At 43.1% G+C, this 23386-nt stretch overlaps 1 protein-coding gene across 2 annotated transcripts in view; it reads right to left on the bottom strand.

The window, feature by feature from the left end:
* Positions 1 to 12977, bottom strand: part of TMEM178B (transmembrane protein 178B) — a 31044-nt gene extending 18067 nt beyond the window's left edge. For both annotated transcript variants that reach the window (XM_033928579.1, XM_033928580.1), the window contains exon 1: positions 11595 to 12977. In XM_033928579.1, the coding sequence (XP_033784470.1) occupies positions 11595 to 12633 (1039 nt within the window). In that variant the 5' untranslated portion in view covers positions 12634 to 12977. The remainder of the gene's footprint in view (positions 1 to 11594) is intronic.
* Between the last annotated feature and the right edge of the window lie 10409 nt (positions 12978 to 23386).

Genomic DNA, 23386 nt, shown 5'->3' with positions numbered 1-23386 from the left:
AGAACCCCAAGATTTTCAAACATTTTTTTGATCCGGGTCCAATATCCAAATGAGCTTTTGCCAGCCCCACCCATGTTTTAGGCTCACAATCCCTTCTCGTTGGCTCCACAGTAAACTAGGACGAAACTAGGAAATGTTTGTTTTGTTACCTTTTTCCTCTGGAATTCTAAGAATAAAGAGTTGAAGCTTTAAGGGAAGAGAAAGAATTTGGAAAATTTAAAAGTAACTTAAAAACATTTCTCTTCAAAGATGCCTTTGCAAACTAATTTTATTGTCTTACTACCTTACTCTATTTTATTATATTTTTTATTTGTTATCCTCTTGTATTTTCCCTTAATGTCTTCTCTTTACTTTAAAGAATTGTATTTCACTCCTCCTCACCTAATGTTATGAATATGTTAAATTAAGTGTTTTGTCCTTTTTTAAGTATTTTTATTTATTGTATTGTCACCTAACAAATGTAAATTTTAAAATGTACATCGCTTAGAAGTTAGATTAAGCGATTAATCAAGAAACCTAATAAACTTGAAACTTGAAATGAGCGGCTTCTTCGGAGACCTTCGGGAGGAGCAATTTTTGTGATCAACAGCTTACTTCTTTTCAATCTGACTTTCATAGCTTCTCTCTACCTGAGAGCCAGCACGTGGGGGAAGGGGAAGCTGTGATGGATTTACCCCCGTTTTACAAAACTGTAGTGCATTTTTTAGCGCCGACCGTGACGGTAACAGCTCCAGCGCTCAAAGAATTCCTATAAGCGTCAGAGCTGTTAATGCCTTGGCCAGGCTAAAAACCGCGTTACAATTTTGTAAAAGGTTTAGTTGGTTTTTTTTTTATAATTATTATTCTGGGTTTTATTTTGGAAGGATTTGTCTTTCAGGACAGATGACATAATTTCATTTTCTGATTTTATTGGTCTACAGTACTCCCCCGAAATTTGCAGGGGTTCCCTTTCAGGAGCATCCGCAAATTTCAAAAAAACGTGAATGGGGTTTAGGGGCGGATCGTAGGCAGGACAGGGCTACAAAGGTGGGTGCTGAAAATCGGGAGCGGGATTGCTCTTAGTATTTTCTGACTGCCTCTTCCGGGAACTAAAGTCAAACTACACCAATCAGGAGCTGCTTTGACACACTATCTGGCAAGTCAAAGTAGCTCCTGATTAGTGGAGCCTGACTTTAGTTCCCGGAAGAGGCGGTCAGAAAATACCATGAAAGACTGAGTCCACGAATCACGAACCGCAAATTCAAGTTTCAGGTTTATTTAAAATTTCTTATACCGCCTAATCAGACTTCTAGGTGGTGTACAATTTTAGTAAAAATACATATATTGACAATAATACAAATTTAAAATTAATAGACATCTTTAGGGTTAGTTAATACATCCAAGGGTGCTTTAACCAAGGACAAACAGGTTGGAACTGCAATATTATAGAAAAGAAGAGAACATTTAAGGAAAGGACACTTGGAAGGGTTGCTGTGATGGAGAACATCATGTTTTGCCCTTATAAGGACACTTAGGGCTCCTTTTATCAAGGTGTGGTAGGCGGTTAACGCGTGGAATACCGTGCATTCAACCGCCTGCCGCGCTAGTCGCTAACGCCTCCATTGACGAGGCGTTAGTTGTTTGGCGTGTACTGTTGATCTCCCCTCTGCCGCCAACCAATCCTGATGCATTGATTTAGGAAGGGAGCAGGTGTAGTTAGCACAAGTGCACATAAATTATCTGTATGCATTACTCATCTGATATTTGCGGTTTTTCAACGTTCGCGGTCACTCCGAGAACGAAATCCCCGCGAATTTCGAGGTTTTTATATGATTTCTGTTACATGTTGCCCAAAGGGTTTTTATTTAATCAGATGGTATATACATTTTTGTGAATAAATGATTCCCTTCTCAAAAGCCTTATGCAGTCCCTCTCCGCCTTGTTTGAGCCCAGTAATCTGTCTCTTCTTCCCACTTCACCACTATCTCTATTTTCCTACTGTTTCCTGCATCCCCTCCTCCCGCCAGCCCAGGTCAGTTCAGATACTGGAGGCATTTGTTTTGTCGTATGCTCTGCATAAACAACTGTCTTTTGGCCTCATCAACCTGTTTTCCCCTTCACCGACTTCTGGTCACGCAAGTGGAAGGCCAGTAAATGGGCCTCCTTCCAGCTGGTGCAGCTGTCAAATCCCTGCTAGCCTTGGCTATGCCAACCTGCTTCCTCTCAATTGTTTTCCAGTTTACACGGCTACTCAATACCTACTTCCCTGGTCTGGGCATGCACAGTATCTGTCACCCAGAGATCTGACAAAAAAGTGTCTTGACGTGTTATAGAATCCAGGCTAGATAGTATCAGGTTTCAAAAGCCACAAGATGGATGGGTTTCAGACGATCTACAATGAATATAGATGATATCCATTTGCATACAACGAAGAGAATGAATGCAAATGCATCTTACAGATATTCAGCGTGGATATCTAAAAAAAAAAATAAAAAAGCTCAACCAGCTCGTGGCACTTGAGGCCCAGAGTCGCTTAGCTCTAATGTATGTAGACGCTTCATGTAATTGCGTTTGGCCATTAATTTTAGACACGATTGTTCTTTGTTTAATTGACTTCTGTTCTCCACTTTGAGCATCATCGTGAAAAGTGAATTAGAAAAACCCACAAATAAAATAAATAAACAGAGCTGCCACCGAAGAACTGTAAAGCATAATAGAAAACTGAGCGAGTGGTCAATAAAGCAGCAGAAGAGCTTCAGCAAAGATAAGTGCAAAGAAATGCACCGGGGACGGAACAATTGTCTGGGCTCATTATGCACTCTGGAAAGAGACTTTCGACAGAGATTAATCCAATGTGCAAAAGTGGTCAAAAGGGCTAATGGAATTTTAGAAATGGTTAGGAAGGGATCTATAGGAAAAAGACAAGATGTCAGTATGCCTTTATACCAATCCATTGTGGTCTTGATTCTGTAAACGGTGCCTAAAACATAGCCCCGAGCGCACGAAAATCATGAGTTGGGCACCATTTACAGAATTGTGCTTAGCAGGGCCTAAACTGGACTTAGGTGCCCCATATTCATGCCAGGGTGTTGTTCTTGGATTAAATACCGGCACCTAAGTTCACTTTGCTCCTACAACTATTTCTATAGCGCTACGAGACATACGCAGCGCTGTACATCTAAACATAGAAGGAACAATCCCTGCTCAAAAGGGCTTACAATCTAGTCGAGACAGACAAACTGGACAAGAAAGTGCATCGATACATTGTCTCAGGTGGGGGAACCATATACAGCTACATTATGATGTCATTGAGAACTCTGGGTATGACCCAGATGCATTGTGATGTCACTCAGCATTCAGACAGAACATAAGAATTGCCGCTGCTGGGTCAGCCCAGTGGTCACGCGGTGGCCTCCAGGTCAAAGACCAGTGCTCTACAATGAGTCCAGCCTCACCTGCGTACGTCCCAGTTTAGCAGGAACTTGTCCAGCTTAGCCTTGAAACCCTGGAGGGTGTTTTCCCCTACAACAGACTCCGGAAGAGCTTCTACTAATAATACTTATTTCTAAAGCGCTGCTAGACAGACGCAGAGCTTTCCATCAAACCGAGGAAGAGACAGTCCCTGCTCAAAAGAGCTTACAATCTAGTCGAGACAGACAAACTGGACAAGAAGGAGCATCAAAACAATTTTGGCATGTATATGCAAAACACACCCACAATCCACTCTTAACCACGCCTACTTTCTGGTAGCTGCTTTGGATTAGGCACCTAAATGAAAGTAATAGGGTGTCAGGTCAAAAGGCGCGAGCAGAAAACTGAGCGCAGCGCGGAGGCACACGCCGAAGAAAAAGACTGTTTTTAGGGGCTACGACGGGGGGCGTGGGGGGGAACCCCCCCACTTTACTTAATACAGATCGCACCGCGTTGTGGGGGCGTTGTGGGGGGTTGTAACCCCCCACATTTTACTGAAAACTTAACTTTTTCCCTGTTTTTAGGGAAAAAGTTACGTTTTCACTAAAATGTGGGGGGTTACAACCCCCCAAACCCCCCACAACGCCGCTGCGATATGTATTAAGTAAAGTGTGTGTGGGGGGGCTCCCCAACAAAACCCCCCGTCGCAGCCCCTAAAAACAGTCTTTTTCTTCGGCGCGCGCCTCCGTCTTGCGCTCAGTTGTCGGCGTGCGCCTTTGTCTTCTGCGTTACTGTCTATGAACCAGTAATAGGCGTGTACCAAGTTAGGCGCCTAGAAAGCAATTAGTTTTAATTTATGCCAGTTAAACTTGTTATCGGCGCTGATTAAGCTTTTTAAATAATTGTGTTAAGCGCCAAGATTGGCTAGGTGTGCTGATCTGTGCATCTAATTTTGGGAATCTTTGATAGAATCTGGGCCTGAGATCTGCTAGCAAATTAATGGACTAAAAAGAACTTAGCCATCAATAATCAGGTGATAACAGCCAGTTATTGGTGTTAATTGGCCCCCACCTGGCCACCCGCTGTGCCATAAGGCTGCACAGCAAACTCCCAAAGTGCATTCCGAAAAGCTGCCCATGCAAATACTGGCTCAGGATGCCCAGCTTGACCACCAGAATTTACACCTGGCCTCAGCAAGAACAAGTCTGGCACATAAAGTTTGGGCATGGGAGATAGGATTGAAGTCTACAAAATCCGAAGTGGAGTAGAACGGGTACGAGTGGATCGATTTTTTTCGCTCCGTCGAAAATGACAAAGGCTAGGGGGACACTCGACGAAGTTACAAGGAAATACTTTTAAAACCAAGAGGAGGAAATGTTTTTTCACTCAGAGAATAGTTAAGCTCTGGAACGCGTTGCCAGAGGATGTGGTAAGAGCGGATAGCATAGCTGGTTTTAAGAAAGGTTTGGACAAGATCCTGGAGGAAAAGTCCATAGTCTGTTATTGAGAAAGACATGGGGGAAGCCACTGCTTGCCCTGGATTGGTAGTATGGAATGTTGCTACTCTTTGGGATTCCGGAATCTTACTATTCCTTGGGATTCTGCATGGAATGTTGCTACTCCTTGGGTTTTGGCCAGGTACTAGGGACCTGGATTGGCCACCGTGAGGACGGGCTACTGGGCTTGATGGACCTAAGCTATTCTTATGTTCTTAAAAGATATAACAGAGATAAACAAGATCATAAAAGGTCTGCAGAAATTATAATTCACAGAGGGGTCCTTCTACTAAAAGGTGTTAAGTTTTGGGTTTAACATGCTATAATGCAGGGGTTTAGCGTGCAGCAAGTCCAGAACTAAGGATCATTCCTTCTGTTTTTATTGCAAGTTGTGCTGATAATTGAAAGCACAATTAAAAACTGATTAAAAATCAATTAAAAAACATTAGCTAGCTGGTAGGCACCTACAAATTTGTTGTAGGTATGTACAATGAGGTCCCTATCCATAAAGTAGGCATGGTTAGGGGGCACAGTTTAGGCTTGGATTGAGTTAGGCATCAGTATTTTAGGCCAAGAAAACCCTGGTCCAATATACCAGCGCCTACGCTGTAGACGCCTATCGGTGCCTATCTCAATTTAAGCGCTGCTAGGTACGATTCTACAAATGGTGCTAACATTGAATGACCTTGCAGTTGGCGCCATTTCCCTAGGCTCCTACCGAGTTAGGTGTTATTGGCAGAATCAGGCCCTTGGTGCACAGTGAAAGCAGTATGTTAACTAATGTCTCAAATGCTTTCCAAGGCCACTCTCTCTTCATGCAACCCGACAGAGATTTTTTTTTTTCATTAAAGCAATGCTTGGTTTAACACGCAGTACCAGAAAAACTGCCACAAAACACCTTAATAGGGGTTAAGTGGTGATCTGTTTCTGCCTGCTAACCATGCGTTAAGGCAGGGGTAGGGAACTCCGGTCCTCGAGAGCCGTATTCCAGTCGGGTTTTCAGGATTTCCCCCAATGAATATGCATTGAAAGCAGTGCATGCAAATAGATCTCATGCATATTCATTGGGGAAATCCTGAAAACTCGACTGGAATATGGCTCCCGAGGACCGGAGTTCCCTACCCCTGCGTTAAGGGCTTAGCAACACAATGTCTTGTGTTGCAAAGCCGCAGAGCTTTGCAACACAAGACATAGGCAGTAACTAGTAACACTATAAAGCAGTGGTTTCCAAACCTGTCCTGGGGGACTCCCAGCCAGTCAGGTTTTCAAGATATCCCTAATGAATATGCATGAGAGAGATTTCCATACCTGTCACTTCTATTATATGCAAATCTCTCTCATGCATATTCATTAGAGCCATCCTGAAAAGCTGACTGGCTGGTGGCCCTCCAAGACAGGGTTGGGAACCGCTGCTATAAAGCATCATATTAAAAAATAAAAGCATGTGGATTTAACTTGTGGAACTCATGACCACAGAGTATTGTGAAGGCAAATAAAATAGCTGGATTGCATAGGGCAGGGGTAGGCAATTCCGGTCCTCGAGAGCCGGAGCCAGGTTAGGTTTTCAGGATCTCCACCATGAATATGTACGAGAGGTATTGGCACGCACTGCCTCCTTGAGATGCAAATCTATCTCATGCATATTTATTGTGGCTGTCCTGAAAACCTGACCTGGCTCCGGCTCTCGAGGACCGGACTTGCCTACCCCTGGCATAGGGGAATAGCCAAATTTATGGTTGATAGAAACTCACAAGTTATTTAACAAAACAATCAGGGAGATCAGGTGGGGTTTGGGGCATTTCTTAATCATGAGAGCTAGAAAGTGGATCAAAGTCTACGGTAGGATAAACCACCTTACATGTCTCCCAATCTGTGTACATTCCTTTGAGCACCTGCTTCTTACTGCTGCTAGAGACAGCATTACGGTTTGACCCAATTTAATTATTCCTATATTAAGTTCATCTTTCATCAGTGTTTCTGATTCTGGGCTTGCTGTTCTCTTCCTGTGTTCCATGTTTATAGACTTCTGTTGGTCTCCTAAGTCTTCTCCAAATTTCCTGTTCTCTCTCTCTCATCTCCTGGTGCTGTATTAAATGTCTTGAGGCACTTTTTAAAGACTCCTAAATCTTCTTTTGCTTTCCTTCACAGAGGGGTTTATAAAAAGAAGCCTATTTAGCACCAATGAACGGTGTCAGTAAGCTGTAGAAAGTTGTTGTGGGCAGCCCTGAACACTCTTATTTTATATATTCTTGGGATGAATGTCAGGCTTGGTCTTAAGGTCTTACTTCTGTATTTAATGGTCCCCAGACCTGCTATTGTAAATCCCTTGTCCTAAACCATGCTAAGAAAATAAACAACCTACAACCATATATCCCCAATTCAATGATTTCATATATCTAGTATTTTAGATCCTCAGCTGGATCTACAGGTACGATGTTCACACATTGTTTGTATGAGCCACTTTCACCATTGGATCATTATTTGTATGAGCCACTTTCATCATTGGATCATTATTTTCACTTTTTTTTAAAAATTCAAAAAATTATAAATTATAATAAAAAAGAAATAAATAAAATATAAGAAGAAATTAAAAAAAAAAACAACCTGAAAATAACAATTCAATGATGAAAGTGGCTCATGCAAACAATGTATGAACACATACCTGGAAAGCCAGCTGAGGATCTAACATATTAGATATACGAAATCATTGAATTGGGGTTTATATGGTTGTAGGTTGATATTATGAATAAGTCCCATTAAGGAATAGCAATTGAAATGTTTGATTTAGGGATGAATTTGATTTGTGGGGAGTGTGTGGTGCAGTGGTTAGAGCTACAGCCCCAGCACCCTGGGGTTGTGGGTTCAAATCACGCACTGCTCCTTGTGTCCCTGGGCAAGTCACTTAATCTGTAACAAAATGTTTTTCATAATAAAGTTGAGTGTATTTCCAGTTCATAACGAGGCTGCTGTAGCCAGCGGAACATCATAAAATGAGCAGAGAAGAATGACTGCAGGTTTGAAGTAAGTAGCTTTCACATAGAGCCAGAGATTTAAGGCCTGTTTTACAAAGCCACGCTAGTGGCCGCTATGTGGTAATGGCCCCGAATCCCATAGAGATTTAAAGGGCTTCGGGGCTGTTGCCGCGTGGCTTTGTAAAACAGGCAGTTAATGTCTTATTCTCTGTTTTTTTTTTTTTTTTGTTTTAGTTATCTTGTTCTGTCCGGAGCCTTGACGCAGCAGAGCGAAACGCGGGCGGACCTTTGTCGGCAACGGACAGCTGACTAAAAAGCACCAACTTTATAATAAGGGCAAAAGTCCGGCATGAAAGCTAAAGCTAAGTACTAAATTATATAATATATATCTTGAAGAATTTAGAAGCTTAGAAGCTAACAGCTACGAGTTAAATGGTAGGGGGAGGTTTTAACCAATGACGTTGGTCCCACTATGGTTTACAAGCTAAGTCGAAATAGCTAGTGGCAAAGAGGGACCTGAGGTTTTCCTTCCAATACAGCAATTGCCCTGTTATACCTATGTCCAAGCAACAATATGGCATAAATATAAAAAATATTTTGTGCATTGAGCATTTTTTGTTACTGATTTGTTGGTTTCTTGCACCAAGCCTGTATTTTGGAGCGTGTTTTACAAGTCACTTGATCCCCCAGTGCCCCGGGTACATTAGATAGAGTGTGAGCCCGCCGGAATAGAGAGGGGAAAATGCTGGAGTACCTGAATAACTTATAATCCGCATAGAATTGTAGGATACGCAAAATATAAATAATTAAAATAAAAAAATGAAGCAAATAAGCAAAGTACTGTTTCAGGACCATGGACAGCACTTTTCATTTCTATCTAGGGCTTTCTCCAAGCCCTACTGGAGAGAATCTCTGCTACAATACTGAAAACAAATGACTACATTTCAGATGCCAGTGGTAGGCAGATGGTCTTCTCATTTTTCTCCTACTCCAGAAGGTTTGCATGAGAGTCTAAACCTAGTGACTACAGCAAATTATGGGCAGGTGAATCGGGAGAAGACAAGAAATATGATTTTTCCATCAAAAGAAGAAGAAAACCCACCTTCAAATAATTAAAATGTCCCCTAAATAATCACCAGAAATAAAAGTTAACTAACAGAAAACATATTTTTGCCTTATAAAAATTTTATATTCCTTTTCTTCCCCCTCCCTCCCATGTACTAGTCACAAATCAAGTTTTTGAATATATCCATAATTTCTTCCTTTTGGTAATTTTCAGTAGGGATTTTGTGATTGCTCTCTGGTTTATTCACTTGATGTATTTGGAAATCTCTGTTATAAAACAGGGGGATTTAAAAAAAATATATATATTGAATTAACTTAGGAGCCCTTTCACTAAGTTGCAATAAGTTGCTAGTACCCAAACTAACAATTAAAATGCATTAAGACAGACCATGTCGAAGCCCCACCCTATGTGAAAATCCCACTTCCTTGATCCTTACCCTGCTCCCACCCAGGGGTCTTGCATTGGTAATTCAGGGCAACCAGGTGGCTGGAGATCCTCTGCTGCTGTCCAGGTCGGTGCTCTCCTCCAAAATGGTGCCTGCCCTAGTGGTAGTCTTGTGGTACTACCACTGAGGGTCATCTATCCATATAAGGAAGGACAACCCAGGAAGCAGTGTTCTCTTGTGAGGGTAGGGTTTGGATGTCGATCAGTCTATGCATGTCTGGGAGAATTGGGTGGGTGGGAGTCTTTAGTATAGGGGATCAAGAACAGGCATAAGGAAGAGGGGAATTGAATCAGTGCAACCATCACCAACAGATGGAGGGAGTGGGAGTTTCTGGCAGAGGTACGCTACCGTGGCTGCATCTGTAATATTTATTACCTGAGCGTTGGGTCTTTACCCACATTTCATACAATGTCTGGGTGGAATATGCATTAAATGCAGGACAAATACTGCATTTACCACACTAGCTTTGCACTGGGGCTGCTACCATACAGAAAGTATGAACCTTTACTATAGTTTAGTAAAAGGACTCCTTAATACATTTATTGACCAACTTTTGGGAGCTGATATTCTCTTTCTCAGTTCCTAAAACAATAGAAGGGAGAATCAGCTCCCAAGAGCTAGTCAAGAAATCTATTGTTAATCCAATTAAAAAGTAATCACACTATTTCAGGGATCTCAAAGTCCCTCCATGAGGGCCGCATTCCAGTCGGGTTTTCAGGATTTCCCCAATGACTATGCATTGAAAGCAGTGCGTGCACATAGATCTCATGCATACTCATTGGGGAAATCCTGAAAACCCGACTGGATTGCGGCCCTCAAGGAGGGTCTTTGTACCTGAATAATCAAGAACTTGACCCGACTGCACATACACATCCAGCACAAAGAGTGTACAAGATAAAACCTCAGGGGGCAAAAAATGAAATCTATGAATCGTTTCAGCCACCTAATAAAATAATCTATTAACATAATTCAGATGCATTCCCTTGTTTTCAGAAAGTCAACTAAATCTTAAGGCTTAGTCCTAATGCTATAAATAAGCTCCAGACTTTCCCCCCTCTTCTAAGGCCATCCGTCTATCTAGCCACATTTGAGGCCCCTAAATTGAGTGAAACTAGAAGCTCGGTTTTCAAGGGGGCCAGTTATACTCCCACGATAGGCTCTTCAGCATGTGGTTAACGCGCGCATTTGCCCGAATTGGTCGCGGTAGGTTAGAACGCGCGATTTTGCATATTAACGCCTCCTATGCTCTTGGCAGACATCCCAGCTCCGTGGCAACCTCGGGCTCTCAGATTTGGGCGCAACCTCAGTAACAGCAAGACAAGCTCCCTCCCGGGAACTTTGTCAATGAAGCAGAAAACCGTGCCACAATAACCACATTTAGCAACGGGGTTGCAAACCCCTTTCTATAAACAGGACACCAACTGCAATAAGCCCGTCTGTGACCAGACACTGCCTCACATAGTACAACAGGCCCGAAAATACGAATACATCTCCTATTGGGAAGTGAAGACTGGAAAACCAGAAATAGACACATGCAGACAAAAAACGGAAATGGAGCGCCACAAGAAACCGGACTGCGCGGAAGGCAACATTGGAGAACTCGAAGCAGACGCGCATTTTCTTCTGTATACCAATAAAAAGAAAGATTCAGCACGTAAGCATGATCAGCAAATCCCTCGTAGAAACAGGAGAATGACAGCGAGCAGCAAAATACCATCCAGAGACCATCAAACATGACCATGGTCTTTGGCACCTATGAGGACATGCTTAGTACATCTGGTCCTTAGCGTCTGACTTGGACAATCCACGTAGGCTATTGTCAGGCCACGAAAGTTTCTCGAGTCGGGGAGGGGCAGGGCCAAAGGGGCTCCTCCCGACCCCCGAAGTGAGAGAATGTGGAAAAAGCGCGAAGCCCAGAGCGCCCGATTCTCAAAGCAGACATTTTAAGGCCTGACCGCGCTTGCTGCCTCCATCTCAAGATGATTTTCAAGAAAGCCCTGAATCGCAAAAAACACACACCCCAAAACCCTTTGGTCGAGACAGCTACGGTGGCACAGAATTCAGAAGGGGGTGGGCAAAATGCCAGGGGGTTTGTTGCTTCCCTGGATTTCTTTCTGACCAAAGAGAGCGTTAAGAATGAACTCCGGCTGAGCAAGTCCATTCCCTTCCTTTTGCAAAATAGCGAAGCCCTGGTGCCCTTTCCCTCCCTCCCCTGCACCACTAACCTTTTGTGATGAGCTCCTCGGTGTCCTGGTCGAAGCCTAGGCGGTGACACTTCCTCCAAAGCCCAGAGATGGTAGAGTTGTACTGACGACTGCAGTGGGACTCCAGAGCCGAGCTGGCGTGCATAAGGTAGCGTTTGGCTCGTGGCAGAGCAGCTCCCCAAGCCGGGCTTAGCCTCCCGGTGCTCCCTGAACTTGGCATGCCCTCCACGGTTAGACTCATCCCGACTGGGCTTGGACTGACTGCCATAATTCGGCTCAGATCGTTCCCTCTGATCTCTCGAGATGGACCCAGGCTGTCTTCCATGGCTAGGCTCAGGCGCTTCCCATCCCCCAGGCTCAAGCTATCCCCCATGGTTGGGCTTAATCTGTCCTCCCTAGAAGGGTTTAGTCTGTTCCCCTTGGCCAGGTCCAAACTGTCTCCTTTGATGGGAATCTGTCTGTCCCCCCTAGAAGAACTAAGACTACTTGCCTTGATCAGACTTGGGTCACCTTCCTTGGAAGGGCTTAGGCTAGTCCCCTTGGCCAGGCTCAGGCCCCCCTCCTTGGAAGGCTTTAGGTCACTCTCCTTGGAAGGGTCTAGGCTAGTCCCCTTGGCCAGGCTCAGGCCCCCCTCCTTGGAAGGCTTTAGGCTATTCCCTTTGACCAGGCTCAGGCCATCCTCCTTGGAAGGGTTTAGGCTCTTCCCCTTGGCCAAGCTCAGGCTGTCCTCACTGAAAGGGTTCAGATTGTCTTCCTTAGTCAGACTGAGGCCGCTCTCCTTGTTGGGATTAAGACTATTCTCCTTAGCTAGGTTCAGGCTGTCCCCCTGTGTTGAGCTCATGCTCCTATCCCGTGGAGGCATTCGGAGGGGCAGGTTGTGGTTGGTGATGTAAATATAGCCAGGGTCGTTCCTTTTGTTGGCATAGTTTTTGCAGCGTTCTCGGTGCCTTCGGGCATCTGTCTCATACCAATAATCCGTGCAAATGGCCATGGCTAGCAGTCCCAGAGCAGAGAAGGCCAGAAAGAGCCCTGTGCTGGTAAGCAGCTTCATGGCAGCCATCTTCTGTTTCAGCCTCTTCCAGCTCCCTCTGCCGCCACCTCTCACAGCCCATGCAAGCAGCTCGGTGCCCGGCACAGAAAGGCCAGCGGGGCTGGGGAGCACTGAGACCAGAGGAAGGGCTTAAGCCCCTCGGGCAGGACTCCCGGGCAGGACCAGAAGGATCATGATTGCGGAGCTCCGTTTCCTCCAGGAGAAAAGGCTAAGCTGGGAAGGGAGGGGAAGGGAAGGGAGGGCGGCGGCGGCAGCGCTGCAGTTCCCTTCTTGTCCTCTGGGGGCCGACTGAGAGGATGAGGATGAGGGGGGCAGACTGGGCTTTACAGAAGGAACGGCTTCGGCTAGGACAGACAAACAAGAATTGCAAGCTTGCTTAGGGTGTAAACAGGGGGGAGGGGGTGGATTTTGTGGGGGAGGGAGGGGGTTTAATTAGAGAATCGATAACACCCCCAGATAGGAAATCCGATTGTTCCCTAGCAACACGAAGCCCATAACAAAGGCAGAGGAGCTTAAAGAAATGATTTAGCTCCTGCTCCCATCTGTCCGTGTAAACCAGAAACGGAATAGGGACGTCAGCTGGAACGGGGAGGAGTGGGAACATGAAAGCCCCGAACTCTGGGCTCTGTTTCAGATTACTCGGTGAGTAAACCAGGCAGCTAATTTTAACCCAGTTTAAAAAAAACGTCCACCTAATTTTTTTAATGCCTTTGTTTTCCTTCACAAAAATCCTTATGCATCTGTCTCTAGATTTCATCTCTCAAAATCATTCGACCTATGTGATAGGTAAATTTATAAAAAAGTTAAATACCAAGAACTAAAAAAACAAAAACCCCTTACAGATCTAGACCAAACTTTAACCCTTTCAGGACCAAGGGACATATTTGTCCCATAACTTTAAAATCCTATAAATTTTGATTGGGATAGTCTACAGTTCTAAATTTGATATGTACGGATTCCATAGGATACTGCCTTTATGTAAACAAACTGGTTCCGACATTCATTCATTAGCGTCGTTGCCAGATTGACGAGAAGATTCACTTGCCACACTGTCCATAAGCCAGAAGTTTGATTTTTTAAATAAAAATAATGATATTTCACAAAAAAAATCAATTTTTTGGCATCTGCAAGCCCTTTTTACCATAAAAATGTCGTCAAAACCACAAAAATTGGCCTACGATCCTTATGGTCCTGAAAGGGTTAAAAACAATAGTTACAATGTTTTCTTGAACAAGAGAATCGTCAACCTTTTCTTTCAACGGAGGGGCCAGTGCAGAAAACTACGGCAAGCTCAGCCGTAAGGTTACCGGCGCAGTATATGCGCAAGTTATGGAGTGCGTGAATTGATTTGCACAGAGACGTGGCAACACGTGCCACTTAAACCGCCTTGTTCGCTGGGTCATGATCGATATATCAAATCGATAGACGGAAACCTATAAGGGCCACTATTGAGACCGCGATTGTTGGTGCGCTAGAGATTTTTAGCGCAGGCCAGGAAGGTAAGTGCTCTGATGGCTCACGGGAATTCTAGGAGTCATAGCATTTACCGCGCCGGCCTACGCTAAAAACCTCTAGCACAGCTTGATAAAAGCCAGCCTAAGCTAGGCGTCCCAACAGATAGGCACACCTTATTTATGCCAGGGTTTTCTTGGCCTAAATGCCTGCAGCTTATCTGTATTATGCAATAACACAATCTATATACTCCACAAGGGTCCTCAATCAATACTATAACTCAAATGGCAGCACAACTTCACCACCATTAGCATACCCTTATGCCTTCAAGACTTCTAGTCAAGTTTCAAGGATCCTCAGCGGCACCACTTGGAGCTCAATAACATTTCATTGCTCCAAGCTTTATGTGTCTACTCGTCATCGGGTCCTGTTGTTATATTCATTATCACGTTCTATTATTTACTCTTGCTTTCTTCTATTATTTACTCTTGCTTTATAGCTGTTACTTAGCTTTTTCGTGTGGCCTCTGGCAAGGGGAATGTCAAACCGACATGTTTCGCTATAAGTAGCTTTATCAAGGAAAACCCCCTACGAAAACAGCAAAAGTTATATTAATATAAATACATCCTACTATTGCTCTCTAAGTAATCCACATCCCTTTGAAATCACCCAAACAGCAACCCACTTACCCCAGTATTAAGCCGCCAGCACGTACGACCACTCAGTCCTTAGTGATGGCGGCAGCGTCTTCTGCTAACATTATATACAGCCTAACCCGGGAGCACTGTACTCACGTGAAGACGTGGCAACAGCGTCATGGGACCAAAAGCCGGTTTTAAGGTGGAAATACTGCTTCCATTCATTTAGTTTTAACTCAATTTCTTACCAGAGCCCTCCACCCGGCACAACTGGCTAAATCAAAGTACCCCACTCCAATTCACCATTCAAACCATGGGGTGTTACAGTGTTTAAATGGTAAATCCACCGTTGTTCTTTAAAATTCAGCATTTGTTCACTATTACCTCCCTCCCTTCCCATCTCAAGGCTTTCTATCACCCGCCATTTAATCTGACCCATAGTATGTTGCATACTTAAGAAATGTTCAACCATAGGCGCTTGAACGTTTTTGGTTTTAAGGCGCGATTTGTGCTCGTTCAGTCTGATATGTATGGGACGAGAAGTCCGGCCCACGTATACCAGACCGCACGGGCACATAATCATGTAGACCACGTTACAGGACTGGCAGTTAGTATCCTGAAAAGATTTTATAACTTTGCCAGATTGGGGGGTCTCTCCAAGTGGGTCCCTTGATAGTAGTGGAACACCACTGACAGTGTCCACATTCATTATGATTTCCAATCTTCAAATCCCTATAATTACCCAATTTTTGCTGAATCAGGGTCTGTCCAATCGTTTTACCCTTTTTAAAGGCAAACATAGGGATTTCTTCTAGCACTTGATGAATCTGCAATATGTGCCAGTAATTTTTTTTATCAAAAAAATAAGTTCCTTAGCTGCTATAGAGTACGGGAGAACACAGATTAATTTATCAGTGCTGTCATCATGATGTTGTTCGGCCAAGAGAAGATCCCTATTGGCATACTTTGCCCTAATAAAGGCCTGTTTTATAGCTCTCATAGGGTAGCCTCTCTCCATAAAGCGTTGTTCAAGTTCCCTAGCAGCTGCTTTAAAATCTTGGTCATCAGAAGATATTCTACGAGCTCTCAAAAACTGGCTAAACTTGAGATGGTAAGGATGGTGGCTTGAAAAATGAAGCAAAGTATTAGGGGCCACAGGTTTTCTATACAACTGAGTCTTCAACTGTAAATCTTCTTTAATGATCAGTATATCAAGAAATCAATCCTTTCTGCACTATATGAGGGAGTAAACTGAAGGTGAGGGTCTCTAGTGTTGACCCAATGAAAAAATTGAATAAGTTCATCAACTGATCCCTCCCACAAGAAAAATATATCATCAAGGAATCTCTTCCACAGGGTAATCTTATGAAAAAAGGTTGAGGTGTAAATTTCCAATTCTTCAAACCGTCGTCCCATGTACAGGGTGGCGACAGAGGGAGCCAAAGTGGCCCCCATCGCAACCCCCTGAATTTGTTGGTAATAGTTTCCTTCAAACATGAAATAATTTTCCTCAATGACCCATTGTGCTAACTGATACAAAAAATCAGTACTAATGCGGGGAGACATTTCTCTCTCATTCAGATTTTCTTTGATGATAGTAAGCGCTTCACGCTGAGGTATTTTGGTGTAAAGAGACACCACGTCAAGAGTGACTAGTAAGGTCCGAGGATTCATATATTCCTCTTGTGACAAAATTCTTAGGAGATGAGATGAATCTTTTAAATAGGACGTGACCTTAAGAGCTTTCTTGGATAAAAAAAAATGTCCAGAAATTTTGAAAGGGGCTCCAATAGGGACCCTCTGGTGTTAACTATAGGCCTCCCTGGCGGATTGTTCAAGTTCTTATGAATCTTAGGGACAAAATAGATATTTGGGGTACAGGGATATTTTTCCAGCAAAAAAGAATATTCCTTCTTTGTAAGCATATTACTTTCATAGTGTAACGTGACCCAATCAAAGATCACTTTCATCAGCTTATTTTCAGGATTTTCATGAACCAACAGATAGGCCGAGGTGTCAGATAATTGCCGGTTAGCTTCATTAAGATAGTACTCTCTATCCACAACAACTGTGGCTCCTCCTTTATCCGCTTTCAAAATCATGACATCACGCTTATCTTTAAGCTGCATTAGAGCTTGGTGCTGACCATAAGTCAAATTATACTGTAATCGTTGGTTCTTAAACGATCTTTCATATTCAGAAATACCCTTTAATACCAAAGTTCGAAAAACATCCACTGCAGAGTCCATAAAGTAGCTAGATAATGCTTCCACACCCATCTCCTGCCTATGATTGAAGTCTACAAAATCCTGAGTGGAGTAGAACGAGTACAAGTGGATCGATTTTTCATTCCGTCAAAAATTGCAAAGACTAGGGGACACTCGATAAAGTTACAGGGAAATACTTTTAAAACCGATAGGATGGTTTTTTTTTCTTCACTCATAGAATAGTTAAGCTCTGGAACGCGTTGTCAGAGGATATGGTAAAAGTGGATAGCGTAGCTGCTTTTGAGAAAGGTTTGGACAAGTTCCTGGAGGAAAAGTCCATAGTCTGTTATTGAGAAAGACACGGGGGAAGCCTTTGCTTGCCCTGGATCGGTAGCATGGAATGTTGCTACTCTGAGGATTCCGGAATCTTGCTACTCCTTGGGTTTTGGCCAGGTACTAGGGACCTGGATTGGCCACCATGAGAACGGGATACTGGGCTTGATGGACCATTGGTCTGACCCAGTAAAGCTATTCTTATGTTTTTATGACATGCCCCCTCTTGAAAAATATTTTTTTAAAATAAATATGAGGGGCTGTTGATAAGTTCTCAACCCAACCAAGAAGAGAACGAGGAGGAGCCATGAAACTTACAAGTTATTCCACATTTTCCATTTCATATAATTGAAACAAAAAGTGTCAAGAAAAGTGTGAAATAAAGTTTTGTAAAAATTTGAAAACTTTTTAATATGTACTTGTTGTAATATTCATGCTATGATGATATTTTAATTATTGATTGTTTTTGTATTTTCCCATAGATTTTATGGCCTCCTTGAATGTAAGTCGCCTTGAACCTTTTTGGTATAGTGTTATTAATAAATTGTGGATTAGATTAGATTCTCTTCTTGGCTGAGCTGAGAACTTTTCAGTGGCCCCTTGTAGTGTGACAAATCTTTATTTACCTACGTTAAGTGCGCATTAATGCTTAATGCATTTTAGTTAGATGTTGGAAGCCATATTGTCACAGCAGCACGGGACACCTAAAGCTCTAATGGCCCCCACCGACAGAGAGCCCTACCCGGGGGTACTGGATATAAACCAGGTTATTGCATGCTTTACAAAGATGGGCTCCATTTTTAAGAGATAAAAGCACCCCAGAATTGCTTTATTTTTAAAAAATTTGTATTGCTGAACCTTTGCAGGTTAAAATTACAAGAGCAGGATAATCCCTACACAGATCACAGCATTTGCCCCCTTACCAGTAACAAGCCCCTTGTCCATCACACTTTTTGCCCCCTCCAAGGTCACCGTGGGGGTTAATGGAGAGGGAAGGAGCCTGACTGAGGGGTAGCCGGTTGATTTAAACTTGCTATTCATATATACAGAAATAACTAGTTACACATAGTTGGCTAATGCTGACAATTAACAGAAGCTAAGTTTTTCCCCAATCCAACTCCATCCCCGTAAGAACATAAGAAAAGCCTTCACCGGATCAGACTGAGGTCCATCCAGTCCGGTGATCCGCACAGGCGGCGGCCCATTTAGGTACTCCTGATTGGAGACCCAGATATACCGTAGCCCTCAATATGATTTGCAAGAAGGTGTGCATCCAACTTGCGCTTGAATCCCAGAACAGTCGTCTCTGCCACAACATCCTCCGGGAGAGCATTCCAAATTCCCACCACGCGCTGTGTGAAAAAGAACTTCCTGACATTCGTCCTGAACCTGCTGCCACTCAGTTTCAGTCTATGACCTCTTGTCCGTGTCACATCCAAAAATGTTAGTAATGCTGCTTCTTGGTCTATTTTATCAAATCCTTTTATTATTTTAAAAGTCTCTATTAAATCCCCTCTCAGTCTTCTCTGCTCGAGGGTAAACAGTCCCAATTTCCTAAGGCGCTCTTTGTAGCTCAAATTCTCCAATCCCTTGACAAGTTTCGTGGCTCGCCTCTGTACCCTCTCCAGCAGAGTTATATCTTTCTTGAGGTATGGAGACCAGTGTTGGACACAGTATTCCAATTGCGGTCTGACCATTGCTCTATAAAGTTATATTTTTACCAGATAAAATACAACCACCTAGTGAAGTTGGGAAGCTAAATATACTTAGCCACTCTGTAAGTGTAGATTTTCAAAAGGTTTAGTCACTTATTCCCTCTTTCACAAAAGCCGGCAGCGTGGGCCAGTGCAGTAAATGTTCCGATGCTTATTGGAATTGAATGGGTGTCAGAGCATTTGCTACGCGGCGCTCAGCTACGCGGCGCTCAGCTACGCAGCTTTGTAAAAGGGGGCCTTAACTTCTAAAGCTCAATGGCTATACCTCTTTGAAAATTAACCCCATTGTGCTTGCTCTGAATATAGCAGAAATTGCTTTTTTATACAGCCACAAATTTATGGTGTCAGGTCAAAAGCGCGCCCAGACAATTGAGCGCAGCGCGTGCTGCCGCACCGCTCTAAATTACTGTTTTTAGCGCTCCGACGAGGGGGACCTCCCCACTTTACTTAATAGACATCGCGCCGCATTGTGGGGGCGTTGTGGGGGGTTGTAACCCCCCACATTTTACTGAAAACTTCACTTTTTCCCTGTTTTTAGGGAAAAAGTTCAGTTTACAGTAAAATGTGGAGGGTTACAACCCCCCAAGCCCCCCATAACGCCGGCGCGATGTCTATTAAGTAAACTGGGGGGGTTCCCCAACAAAACCCCCCGTCGGAGCCCCTAAAAACTGTAATTTAGAGCGGCGCGGCGGCACACGCTGTGCTCAATTGTCGGCACGCGCTTTTGTCTTTCGCGCCGTTGTCTATGAACCCAAATTTATATACTGCAGGATGAGACTGGATATGAATCCATCTCTAAAGGTGGGTATGTTAAGGAAGAATTTGGCTATGAGTGTAGGGATAAATATAAAAATACAGCCTCCAGTCCCCTCTAACAATAGAGGGCTATAGTCTCTGCTAACTGGTCACAGAGACAGGTTGCCGGGGGTTCCTGGACCCTGGTCTGACTCAGTATGGATTAATTTCTTTTCTTTAATTAAGAAACCTTTCTAGCATTTTGTATTCTGAAGCACATCTGAATGCATGTGCCAATTAAGCGATACACCGACAAATCCACGCACAACTGTGCTCCGACAAATGCGCCCTGACAAGTACGCGCACAATTGTGGCCTGTCGAGAATATCTGGAAGGCCCTGATTTGCTCAGACTCCTCAGGCCCCGTAACTTGCAAAGTTTAAACCATTTAATGGTAAACATGCTCAAGGCACCTGATTCTACAGTGAAGCTGATTGACAAGATAAATTGAGCAATATTTTTCTGGGTCACACCCTTAGGAATTATGCAATTATGTGTCTGCATAATTTTGTACATAATTGATCACAGAACACATAATTACACTCATCTGTGTAATTCCCCAGAGCACAGGCAAGGGAGGAGGTGGGGAAAGGAAGTTGTGCCAGCCCCTATAGGACGGATGGAGGAAGAAAATGTTGGCCCATGGAGCTAGAAATAGCAAGAGAGTGATGGTGTCTGGCTTGACGGGGACGTGGGATGAGAGAGAATGATATAAGCATTATTACATTGATGTGTTTCTAAGAATTTCAAATAACGTGTAAAAATGAGAGCTGCAAGTTAATTGTAGTTAATTCTGCTTCCAGTCATCGCATTTTCTTTAAGGTCGTGCTCCATTGAAAATCAGGGGCGGGAAACTACGAGGTGACACCAGGAAATTCTTTTTCACTGAAAGAGTGGTTGATCGCTGGAATAGTCTTCCACTACAGGTGATTGAGGCCAGCAGCGTGCCTGATTTTAAGGCCAAATGGGATCGGCACATGGGATCTATTCACAGGGCAAAGGTAGGGGAGGGACATTAAGGTGGGCAGACTAGATGGGCCGTGGGCCCTTATCTGCCGTCTATTTCTATGTTTCTATGTTCTATGTTTCAAAACCCTAACCTATAATGAACCCCAAAATGTTAATACCTCATAGACATAGAAACATAGAAGATGACGGCAGAAAAGGGCTACAGCCCATCAAGTCTGCCCACTCTGCTTATTCACCCCCTGTCTATACCCTAATGACCCAATTTTCTTATCTTGACCCTCGTAGGGATCCCACATGGGTATCCCATTTATTCTTAAAATCTGGCACGCTGTCTGCCTCGATCACCTGCACTGGAAGCTTGTTCCAATGATCAACCACTCTCTCTGTGAAGAAATACTTTCTGGTGTCGCCATGAAATTTTCCGCCCCTGAGTTTGAGCGGGTGCCCTCTTGTGGCCAAGGGTCCCTTGAGAAAGAAAATATCATCTTCCACTTCGACACGTCCCGTGAGCTACTTAAATGTTTCGATCATGTCTCCCCTCTCCCTACGTTCCTCGAGAGTGTAGAGCTGCAATTTGTTCAGTCTCTCTTTGTACGAGAGACCCTTGAGCCCCGAGATCATCCTGGTGGCTGTCCGCTGAACCGATTCAATTCATAATACTATGAGACCACTCAGATCATCCTCTCAGAATCTTTTAACCATTCCCTCTTTGAAAATAATAGGCACAAGAAGATTAGACATGTTCTCAGTAATGGGCCCCCAATGGTGGAACTCATTACCACAGTGTATTAAGAATGAAAAGGAGCTAAATTTTTAACCCTCCCCCTCCTTTTGTTCTTCTCCTCTTTTTGTTCTCTCTTCACAATGAAAAATTGTAACTTTTCCCCCTTTTCCTCCCAACTCAAGTATGTCTTGTCAAGTAATTGTTATTTTGTTTGTTAGTTTTGTATTTCTACTCTTTTTATAATTATGTACATCGCTTAGCAAACCGATTAAGCGATACATCAAATATTAATAAACTTGAATAATTATTGTGATTTTAAAAAATTAATCATTTTGCAGCGCCTCCTGTCTAATTCAAGCATCTCTTCTCTTTTTTCATTCCCAAACTTGTCCTTGGCAAGATCCAGCATCTTTTCTCCACCTGTGATTCAACAACACCCCTCCCCCACCCCATGTCAGTCTATCATAAAGGTAGCATTGGCTTTGCATATATGTTGCCTGTGGCTTGGTCCAAAGTTTCCCCTCTGACCCATTCCACCCATGCAGAAATAGAAAGTGTTGTCAGAGGAGGTAGGGATGGGGGAGGGAGATTATCAGTCCTTTAGGGATTTGATATCGCCCAATCTCAAATTTACCTTTTCTTTCAAAAAGTATGGAGAAAATTGTTGCTACACAGCTGTCTGATTATTTAGACCAAATTAATGCCCTTCATTCATGCCGAACGGGCTTTCAGCTCAATCACTTGATGTTGTTTTCTTTTCTTCAGACGTCTGCTGCATTTGACTTGGTTGACCACAAAATTCTACTACATCATCTGGAAGATCTACATATTTCTGATAAGGCTCTTCAATGGTCCAAATCATATCTGACAGTTAGGACCTACTCTTTTTCTTCTTTAGGTTCTCTTTCTACTTCACGTTCTCTTCAGGGATCTGATCTAGGGTCTATACTTTTTAACATCTTTCTGGCCTCCCCGACTTTACCGCTCCAATCACTCGGATTTACATTCTTCATCTATGCTGATGATATCCAAATGGTGCATCCCCTTCACATTAGCTGTTCTCAAGATTATTCTCTGATTTCTGGTAAACTTGATAAGGTTGCAGACTGCTAACTATGAATAGATTAAAAATTAATTCACAAAACAATCTACAATGTTGTTTTCATCTATAAAAAATAGTTTAGATCTCCCTTGTTTTAGCTTGAAGGGTACTACTCTTCTGTATTCAACATCAATTAAAATTCTTGGCGGAATTACAGATAATACTTTTCATCAGCATATTTTCAGTGTCATTTCTTCCTCTTTTTTCAAATTGAGGCAAATTTGCTCTGTAAGATCTCTACTAAATCAGGATTGTTAGAATTCTCTTCAATTCTATGATTATATCACAATTAGATTACTGTAATTCTCTGTTAATAGGACTTCCTCAGTATCAACTCCGATGGGTTCAGCTTGTCCAGAATACGGCTCTTTGCTTGCTTTATCGCCACTCCATATTTGACCATATAACTCCGCTATTTAAAATTGAACATATGCTTCCAATAGCATATAGGATTCCTTTCAAATATAATGTTCTTACATGTCAAATTCGATCATCTGGCCTTCCTTTGTTTCTGTACAGTCATCCAATTCCTTACATACCAACAAGGAATCTTTGTTCCTCTTCTCATTGTTAACTGTACCATCATTTTGACAAATGTTCCTGGATGCTAACCGCGAGTCAAGTTTTTCAGTGATGACCCCGAGCCTTTGGAACTCGTTACCACTTTATCTGAGATCGGAAAAATCTCTTAAAGTCTTCAAGTCACAGCCGAAGGCCTATTATTTCAGAAAGGCTTTTGACTGTTAATCCCTACAGACGCTTCCTATCTCGGAATAGACAAAACAAAAACCTTAACCTCTTGTGTTTTTCCTTTGTTTTATTAATTT

This window comes from Geotrypetes seraphini, chromosome 19, assembly GCF_902459505.1.
Source record: "Geotrypetes seraphini chromosome 19, aGeoSer1.1, whole genome shotgun sequence".
In the NCBI taxonomy this organism is placed as follows: domain Eukaryota; kingdom Metazoa; phylum Chordata; class Amphibia; order Gymnophiona; family Dermophiidae; genus Geotrypetes; species Geotrypetes seraphini.
The sequence above is the reverse complement of the archived record's forward strand: the minus strand, read 5'-3'. Positions and strand labels throughout refer to the sequence as shown.